General features: G+C 41.8%; 1 protein-coding gene across 1 annotated transcript; it reads right to left on the reverse strand.

Annotated features, from left to right (window-relative positions):
- Nucleotides 1–822: 822 nt before the first annotated feature.
- LOC134202098 (splicing regulatory glutamine/lysine-rich protein 1-like) lies at nt 823–9369 on the reverse strand. Its single transcript, XM_062677174.1, has 2 exons — nt 8394–9369; nt 823–1019 (listed from the first exon to the last, which is right to left on the reverse strand). Exons 1-2 carry the CDS (start codon nt 9367–9369, stop codon nt 823–825), a joined length of 1173 nt encoding a protein of 390 aa, XP_062533158.1.
- Between the last annotated feature and the right edge of the window lie 1175 nt (nt 9370–10544).

The following is a 10544-nucleotide window of genomic DNA, read 5'->3' on the forward strand; positions in this document are numbered from 1 at the left end:
ACTCTAAAATCCCTTGCCCTGATTACCCTTGTAATCACTTAAGCTCGCTCAACAATAAACGCAAAATCAAGAGAGGAATAGAAGTCTGAGGTGCAATCTACCAACGGAAAAACGGAAACGTAAAAGAGAACAGCAGGTTCTCACGGAACTGCCGAAACAAAATCAACTGACTCTCAGATCTTCAAATTCAACAAATTTATTATCACGACTTCATTCGGGTTGGACGGGATTTAAGTACTAGCTAAGGGGAAACTAATTCATGGCCATGATTATTCAAGTTTCCACGTACCTGCGCAGGATTTTGGTAGCGATGACGGGTACTGGCGGGTGCCGAAGACGGAGGGCTTTCCGGCAGAGTGCCGAAGACGATGTTTTCCGGCGGGACGCCGAAGACGATGTTTTCCGGCGGGACGCCGGAGACGAAGGGTTTTTCCGGCGGTGTGCCGAAGACGAAGGTTCTTCCGGCGGCGTGCCGAAGACGAAGGTTCTTCCGGCCGTGTGCCGAAGACAAAGGCTCTTCCGGCGGTGTGCCGAAGACGAAGGTTCTTCCTACCGTGCTGGTGACGCAGTTGTCGCGATGGCGTCGTGGTACCGGCGGCTGGCCAGTGGGCGTTCGAAGCTCCACACGATGGCGGCTTGAGCTTGTGTCAAAATGGCCGAACTAAAGGTGCGGAGGGAGTGGCGGCTGGACGGAAGGCTTCCGATTTGAAACCGTCGAGAGCGTCCGGAATGACCGTTCCCTCAAACTAGTAGCCCACTTTCCCTTACGACCCGGCTTCACGTACCTTTCCGATTCACCGGGCGAGGACTAAAAGAAAGCTACTAATTCTCGGTTCGGGTTCGGTTCAGCGTACGATAATTGGTGACGTACGGAAACCGCGCTCTCGACAGCTGACCACCAGGGGGGTTGTAGCGAAATGGTGGTCTTATCGACAGTTTTAGGCGACTGTCGGGTGAGTTTCGCTCGACTAACTCAACGAACTTCACTCCCCTCCGTTTGACTACCTCGGAAGGCGGGCCTTAGCGGACACATTAAGCTCAATTTGGTCGCACCGCGACCCACAGCAAAAAAGGACGGAACCCCAATTCGACTCCGCTGGTCGTTACACAATTCCAGCCCGTACAAAAAAAGCGCCTACGCGCTGGAAGTCCAACGCGAATGGCAAACGTTAGTCGTGTGCAAAATTAAAGTCATAAATTAGAATTACCTTTTTCTGTCTCAATATCTACTCCGACAAATGGAGAGAATCGCGAAAGTGTCAGACGCACTGACCGAAATAAGCAGCTATCTGGAAGACACCAAAAGATTTTGTTTCAAGCACTTCACTTTACACCACTGTTCTCAATTATTACCTTCTGCAAACTTTGAAGGTACACGTTTCACTTTGTAGAAAACTTAAATTGTTCGGAACTTGGAAACCGCGATACTTCTCTTCCTCTAGTGAGAGCAGAAATGAACGAGCTTAAGGACTTTTCCCATCAAGAAACCTTGAAGTACAATTGCTGTTTATGTACTCAGACTCAAATGGCGATATCAATTTGGCGCCTTCCCAGGTTCAAGCAAATGGTTGAAAAGAGTCAACTAGTTTCAGAAGCCATTACTGCAGTGACTGAAACAGTATACCACTTTGCTTAGCTGAGACGCAAACCGCTCGAAATATTTCCTCACCCAAGACAGTCAAATAGTCGGGCAAATACTGATAATATTATGGTCTCGCTTTGGACTGTGAATCGTCAAGCCGACTTAACGAATTCAAGCATTATTTTGCTTAAAAAAAAGTCCATAGCTAATTGAATTAAAAAAATCTAATAATTACAACAAATAAATAAAGCAAAAATAATTTATGACTAATAATCATACTTCAACTCATTTCAATGATGTTTTACTTAAAAGGATAAAAACGTCAAAGCTTTTTATTAATTGAAAATAATTTCATAATATATTTACAAATGATTTTGCTTAAAATGATAAAAACGTCTAATGCTTTAAGCAAATCCAATAAAATTATTCCAAAAAATCCACACCGCGTTACATCACATTAATTGAGTTTTATGAAAATTTGATCAGATTTTCTGATCAAATTTTCATAACTCCTAAATTGTTTCACTTAATCCAAAAGTATACTTCCACAGTTGAATCAAAATGCAAATTTATGTTCGTTTTACAATGATGTTCATAGAGCATTAACCAACACAATCTCGAACCACGATTAGCACAATAGATCTTGTCTATCGTTAAACCACTTACAAATCGATGTTCTAACGTAATGAATCGCGATTGATTCATCAGCTTCCTCGCTGATACATAAATAATCTTGATTCCTAACTGTATTTGCGGTTGACTGCATCATCAAATCTTGTTTGACCCTATGGCCGTCAAGCGCTACCTAATGTGAATCCTCAATGATAATCAGAACATTAAGTCCAATTCAATCATTGATTCTTCTCTAACGTAAACGTATACAAATCCTATTATCAAACTTGTTCGACTTTAATAAGAATCTGCTAAAAAAAAATATCGAACAGCTCTATTCCCATCAAATTCAAACTGACAGCATGAATTTATTGCATGCAATGAACATTGCCAACCCTAACAACTGAAAATCATCGTACTGTCATCGTGACGTTTTCTGAAAAACATCGCACGCGAACTGACATAACGAACCGGAAACTAAACAACGAAACAAAATGTAAAGCGAAAAGTTAGTCTTGATCGGTGGTGCACGCGTCGCGGGTGGTGAAAAAAAAACTATGAACGGGGGGAGTATTAATTTAATAACCCTTTTTTTATTATAAAGAATAATTTGCTTTCTGTTCTCTTTGTTCAGGTATCCAGCGAGGGACAATCTTCTCCGACTGAACGGATTCCAGCAAAAAAATATATATATATGGAATAACAAACCTATACCTATCTCCCACGCGGTCGATGGTCTGACCTTGCCCTCCCGACGGCTCGACGCGAATACATAATTAAATACCCTGGATGCATATTACAATTCCAAATGGCTAGCTGGCACGGCGATAAAAACAACAGGCCTCACTCAACTCTTCCCGGAATATCTTTCACGTCAAACCACAAGTTCCTGTTTACCTATTCCTAGGACGAATATGTTGGCAAGCAGTTCGACGTCGCGATAACTGCCTCCCGCAGTACCTTTCTGGTCTTTAGTTTATACGCGTTGCGAGAACCGAAACAATATTCCTATTGGGAGACACTCTTCTCACCGTATCGTAAGGCATTTACTCTGCATATCGTCAATACACTTTGATAAATTGATATGATCGTGTAGCATAATTATGTTTTATTTTAGAGACTACGTATTGCATGGCGACGGACTCGACGCATGGTCACCGACAGTTATTGGCTCGCTTCCTACGCGAAGGAATCAATTTACGGCGGCTCGGCGAGTGGGAAACGATTCGCAACGGCCCAGCGCGAAGGTCCACATAGGCCTTTATCAAATGATGACCGATTTCTTGAGAAACGTAATCTGCGGGGGATTTGAACCGTGAGTGAATTTTCCTTGTCGATTAACATAGTTTTAAAATTAATATAGTCTAAGATGTAGCAACTAACCCTAGTATATAGTTCTTTACGCTAATTTCCATTTTTTGTGTGTTTTTGCGATTGAGACTGTCTCTTTCGTTAAACATTCTATATATGGTTATGCTATAGCTTGTTTTTTTCCTTTATTAAAGCGGTTTTGTATGATTTTCTACTGTTTTCTGTACATTTCCGATTTGGATAATGTCATAGCTTTATGAAATTCTCATTTTCATGCATAATTTTCAAAACTGTCCAATAATTTTACAATTTCTCATGCGGAATTTAGAAAACTGTCAAGCAGTTTTCACGATTTCTCATGCGGAATTTATAAAACTGTCAGACAATTTTCACGATTTCTCATGCAGAATTTAGAAAACTGTCAGAACCGTTTTTACCGAATGTAAAATGTAGTTTAATTCAAAATTTCTTCATAAAATTGGCATGAAAAATACCCAGAGGATTACCATTCAGATCCTCGAGTTCGTAGCTATCACCTAGCACTCTAGTTACGATTGCTGGTACAAATTTTGCTCCTAATTTAGCACAGTAGCCTTTTGATTTGTCTGAAAGTACAGTGTTCTTCTTCATAACTTTTTCCCCTACAATATAAGTTGGTGCTTTCTTATTGGATCTCAAATTGTAGTATTTACTCTGCTTAGCGTATGCTTCGGCCAAGTTACGGCGCACCTCTTGGTAAAGTTTGTCCCTATCGTGATCAGTTAAATTGGTGTCTGTAATGCTGGCATTAGCAGACCTCATTCTTTCATACTCCCTACCATCTGACACACGGTTCCTGCCAAACGTAAGAAAATAGGGTGAATATTTCGTCGATTCATGAACCGAAGTTCGAATCGCGTTAGCAATATGCTGTAAATTGTCCGACCAATTCTTATGGCTTCCCTTTAGGGTTGCCCTTATGGCGGTTGTTATTACCCTATTGACCCTTTCGGTGTTATTCACCTGTGGGTGATATGATGGAGTCAACCAGTGCTTGACCCCGTATTGCTGTAATAAATTAGCGAAATGTTTCGAAGTGAATTGGGTACCGTTGTCAGTCAGGATCATTTCCGGTACCCCAAATAATAGGAACACAGCTTGCTCCAGGAATTGCACTAGTGTTTCCGCTGTAGCTTGACGAAATGGCTGTACCAGCACAAATTTCGTAAAAACATCTGTAAGAACTAAAAGGCAGGTACTACGACCTTTGCCTGATGGGGAAATGGTCCAACATAGTCCAGTGTAATTAATTGCCAGGGGTGGTCACAAAACTTTTTCTGTGATCCCATGGGTGGAGTAGGATTGAAATTTGTTGTTTTGGATGTTTTACATGGCATACACGCCTTGCAAAACGTTCTTGTATCTTTTGCCATATTAGGCCAATAAAATTTCTCTTTCAGCGCATTTAGCGTCTTGTCGTAACCAAGATGCGCTGGTTCGTGAATCGCACGAAGAATTTCATCCTGCTCATGTACAGGTGGATAATATTTCCACTCATATCGTCGATCCGTGAATTTTTTGTTGTCGACAACGAACTTATAAATTTTATTACCTTTCACCATGAATTGTTTATAATTATTTGGATCGTTTAAAATATGTTTTTTGAGATCTTCATAAACTTTGTCTGTAACGGTAAGTATTTCGATTCTGGATAAGAAATCTGCTAAGACATTATCTTTCCCTTTACGGTATTGAAGTGTAAAATCGTACGATTGCAATTTTAGTGCCCAACGTAATAGTCTCGAATTTGCGTTGGCAGCTGATAAAGAAAATAACCACGTAATACTCTTAGCGTCCGTTATTACTGTGAAGGTAGAACCTTCAATGTAGTGACGGAAATTTTCTACAGCGAGTAGAACTCCTAAACATTCTCTCTCAGTTGCTGAATACTTGCGTTGGGTGCTCGAAAGTTTTTTACTAAAATATCCTATAATCCGTTTACCTTCGTCAAATTCTTGTAGCAAAGCAGCACCCACTGCTAATTGTGAGGCATCCGTTTCAATAATGAATGGTCTAGTATAATCTGGATTACCCAACACTGGTGCTGAAGTGAGGACTGCCTTCAATTGTGACAGAGCCTCTTCTGCTTCTTCAGACCATTTAAATTTTTTTGATTTCTTTAATAAATCAGTGATTGGTGCTGTCAGGTGGCTATAACGTGGTATGAACTTCTGGTAAAATCCCATAAGTCCCATCAATCTCCTGACCTCCCTTGTGGTCTTTGGCCTAGGATAATTCAGTATTGGTTCTAGCTTACAACTTTCAATGCTTAGACCATTTTCGGTAAGCAAATAGCCCAAATAGCGCACCTGTTTCCGACAGAACCGGCTTTTTTCAACCGAGATTGTGAGACCCGCATTTCTTAGCCTAGCGGCCACTTCTTTTAGGAGAAGCAAATGTTCTTCAAACGTCTCACTGATAATTATTATATCGTCTAGATATATAAAAACCTTGGGTTCTAAATCAAAACCGATGGCGAGGTTCATCAACCTTGTCATAGTAAAAGGTGCATTTTTGAGGCCAAATGGTACCACCTTGAACCTGAATAGTCCTTTGGGGGTACGAAATGCAGTATAATTGCGCGAATTTTCCTTTAGTGGTATTTGAAAATACGCGTCTTTCAAATCAACGACGCTAAAATATTTGGCCTTTTTAAGCCGGTGAAAGATTTCACTCATGTTGCGCATCGGGTATGCGTCTTTCTTGGTAATGGTGTTTACCCTTCTAGAGTCGAGGCACACCCGTATCTTCCCATTGGCCTTTTTCACAGGAACCAAGGGACTAGAAAATTCTGTCACACATTCCTCTATTACGTCCAATTCCTTCCATCTCTCTAGTTCCTTCTCGATTTTCTCCCAGATATGGGGAGAATAACGGTACATAGGTAGTTCCCTCATCTTAGTTCCTTCAATTACTTCAATTTCATGTTCTATCAAAGTCGTTCTGCCAAGACGTCCTTGACTGGTACAATCAAACCCACGGAGAACCTCCTGTAGTTGGTCTCTCTGGGCTGGAGACAGCTCATGCTCCGTCTCAATATTGTCAATAGCTTCCCCTGGATTACTGGGCAAATCCAAAGTAGGAATGTCCAATGATTCATCTACTTCTGGTTGACCATACAAAATTTGAGGTGTTTCTAAAGTATCCATTAAATGTACATAGAGATTAATGACTTTATTTTCTTCGATCAACCCATCCTCGATCCTCAGGTAATTGATCACGGATTTCTCTGTCAAATCAGACGTCCATGTCAACTCTAGCTCTTCAATGCGATTCTGGGAAGTTATCATAGGCCGAATTTGGAAGGCTTTCCAAAAATTCATGCCCAAAATTAGAGGTTTTTTAATTCCTGGAACTATTAGTGTTGGAACCACTCTGGTTTCACAACCAAGCCTGTAAGGTACATTCACGTAACCTAAACATACATGTTCTGTATCGTCGGCGGTACAGATCCTAACATTAGATTTCAAAATCTTAAGCCCATGAGACTCTATAATGTTAAGAGTGCTCATGACACTGAGTCCTGCGCCAGAATCTAGTAGTGCTACGACCTCTGTCCCTAGTATATCGACCTTAATGTGCGGACACGCACTTGGATCAACTTTAATCTGAAGAATAGAGTTTTTAAATTGTCCTAAATTATTACCTACGGGAATTCCTTTAACTTGCGAAGTGCTTGGATTCCCATTCAAACACCCCGCAATCAGTTTGTTGACGGATTATTTACCCGTCGAATTGGAAATGTGTGATTATTATTACAATTTCTGGTAGTTTTTCCCATGTTTCCACATGCATAGCAGAATATTTGTTTTGGGCCTTTACAGTCTCTGAAGATGTGACCCGTCCTTCTGCAATTCCAGCAAACTACTGTAGAGCTTGCATTCGGCAGCCGCTCTTGTTGCCTTTGGAAACGATGCTCGGATTTTGCTGGTTTTTGCCGCTGTGGACCTTGAGGCATTGATGTGACTTGTTTATCATCCCGTTGGTTGGGCTTCAACGCGTTCACGGCCTCTTCATGACTCGAATAATCACTCTCGACCTCGAGGTAATGCAGATCATTCCTGTTTCCCTGATTCGGTCTGTAAAATCCTGGATCATTGGCATCAATCTTGTAATTGATTTCAATTAGATCCTCCAATCTATATCTAGAAAAGATAATTTTGAGCGGTAATGAGGGCGAATATTTTCCCAAATCAGCACGAATAACGTTCTTGACGAAAACGGACGGTCCATACACTGGTTTAACTTTCCACCACTGTTACATAAGCAATGAAAGTTTCGCCCTTCCTTTGCTTCAATTCTCTAATTTGAGCCCTGATTCCTCGATCTCTGTTTGGATTACCATATCTGAAACGGATTTCGTTTTCAAACCTTTTCCAGCTTGTGAGGTGCGCTTCCCTAGTGAACCACCAATCATACGCTTCACCCTTTAACCTACGATGAATATTCATCAGAAGTTCATCTTTGGAAACTCCCTCATGTCGTGCTAACTTTTGAATTCTATTCAAAAAATCTTCTACCTGAATCGACCTGCCGTCTCCTGAAAAATTCAAATCCCAATTTTCTACTCGTGATTTCCTATAATGTTTTCTACTGTACTCCGAACTTGAAGATGACAGTGATCTTCCACGATGTCTTCGCCCGGTGTTTCGCATTCGATCTTTCGACCTTCCTGATCTGTGATTTTTCTCTGTTTCCCATTCATCTGTTGACTCACTCTGATTAAATTTACTTGACCTCCTTTTAGATTTCTCATTCTCACTTCTTTCTAAACTGCTATCTGAACTGTATCTTTTGTTTCTTCTTTTCATTTCCCTGCTAACACTTCTTCGCGACTTCCGGCTCTTACTGCTCTCCGGCGGCCGTCTATCGTACTTCTCTGTCCGCTCAAGTTCTCTATGTGACTTCCGGCTCTTCTCGCTCTTCGGCGGCCGTCGGTCAACCCTATGACTGTCTTTCTTCCTTTCTTTCTCGTTTCGTGACTTCCGGCTCTTATTGCGCTCCGGCGACCTTCCGTCACTGCTTTCTTCAGTCTCACTTTTACTATCTTCGTCTTCCTGTCTATAGTCAGAACGAGATTTCCGGCTCTTAGTACTCTCCGGTGGCCTCTCATCAACGTTCTGTTTCCGTTGCCTCTCCTTGTCTGCTTCTAACATTTTGGCTTTATCATTCTCACTCTTTTTCTTTGCATCATTAAAAATCTTATCTTGTTTCCATAGTATGAATTCCTTCCACTCTTCCTCTAATTCTCTCTGCTTCTCAGCCGCTTTTTCATCAATTTCGCTTTCTGATTTCTCTTCGTTATTTCCCTCTTTCCTATTTCCACTCTTCTCTTCTTCCGCACTTTTTGTGCCTCTCTCTTCACCTACTTTAGTTTTTGAAATCTTCTGATCTTTCCTATCCTCCTTCAATGGTTCCTCTGAACCCATATACACTTTAAGTTCGAAACTCTTCAATATCTCCTCTATCTGCTGGCAAATTTCTCGTTTGTCCTGTTTCTCAGCTTCATCTTGAACAACGGCACTATGTGCCCGAATAAGATAATGACGTAATCTCGAGACTAACACTCGATCTAACCGTTTACTTAAACTGGCTGAGATCGCTTCTACTTTTTCCCTAATAAGATCGATTTCATCTTTAAAAAGATGTTTCCCTTTCCGCTCCGTTTTAGCCTTTTTCTCCTCCATCAATAGCCTACGAAGGAATCTTTGTCGATCTTCTAAAGTCTCTCTGCGATCGACAATCTGACCTCTCAGCTTTAGATCAAAATCAACTTCCTCCCCAAGCAAATGCTCTGCCTCGGGTAAAATATACGGACCACTCATAGTGAGTTTTATCCAAATTCAACTTAAACTACAAAAAAATTCAACTAATCTAAATTGAAAAACTTACTTTCAATCCTCGTAATTCAACTGTTAATCGTAGAAATTCAATTCACTATAAATCTAAAATAAACCTATCAAATTCCAATCAACTTACAACTAATTTCAAATTCAAGATACTGTAAAAAAAAACTTCAAAATAATTGATTCAACTGTAGAAACAAATTTTCTGGAAAATTTTGACGTTGGGCGCCAATGTAACCGTTCGCTAATCGTCTTAGGGAATTATTTAAACTTTGGTGGCTTTAGCGCCACTCTCGCGTACGAGAGACCACCAGTCTGTTGACTTGCCTGACTATTTTGAGACAATTCCTCAGGGAAATCCTCGAACGGTTGCTGGCTGAATTTTCAAAATCACCCGCTGTTACCTGGAAAACCACCTAAAATCCCTTGCCCTGATTACCCTTGTAATCACTTAAGCTCGCTCAACAATAAACGCAAAATCAAAAGAGGAATCGAAGTCTGAGATGCAATCTACCAACGAAATAACGGAAACGTAAAGAGAACAGCAGGTTCTCACGGAACTGCCGAAACAAAATCAATTGACTCTCAGAGCTTCAAATTCAACAAATTTATTATCACGACTTCATTCGGGTTGGACGGGATTTAAGTACTAGCTAGGGGGAAACTAATTCATGGCCATGATTATTCAAGTTTCCACGTACCTGCGCAGGATTTTGGTAGCGATGACGGGTACTGGCGGGTGCCGAAGACGGAGGGCTTTCCGGCAGAGTGCCGAAGACGATGTTTTCCGGCGGGACGCCGAAGACGATGTTTTCCGGCGGGACGCCGGAGACGAAGGGTTTTTCCGGCGGTGTGCCGAAGACGAAGGTTCTTCCGGCGGCGTGCCGAAGACGAAGGTTCTTCCGGCCGTGTGCCGAAGACGAAGGCTCTTCCGGCGGTGTGCCGAAGACGAAGGTTCTTCCTACCGTGCTGGTGACGCAGTTGTCGCGATGGCGTCGTGGTACCGGCGGCTGGCCAGTGGGCGTTCGAAGCTCCACACGATGGCGGCTTGAGCTTGTGTCAAAATGGCCGAACTAAAGGTGCGGAGGGAGTGGCGGCTGGACGGAAGGCTTCCGATTTGAAACCGTCGAGAGCGTCCGGAATGACCGTTCCCT

This window comes from Armigeres subalbatus, unplaced genomic scaffold, assembly GCF_024139115.2.
Source record: "Armigeres subalbatus isolate Guangzhou_Male unplaced genomic scaffold, GZ_Asu_2 Contig1002, whole genome shotgun sequence".
Taxonomy (NCBI): domain Eukaryota; kingdom Metazoa; phylum Arthropoda; class Insecta; order Diptera; family Culicidae; genus Armigeres; species Armigeres subalbatus.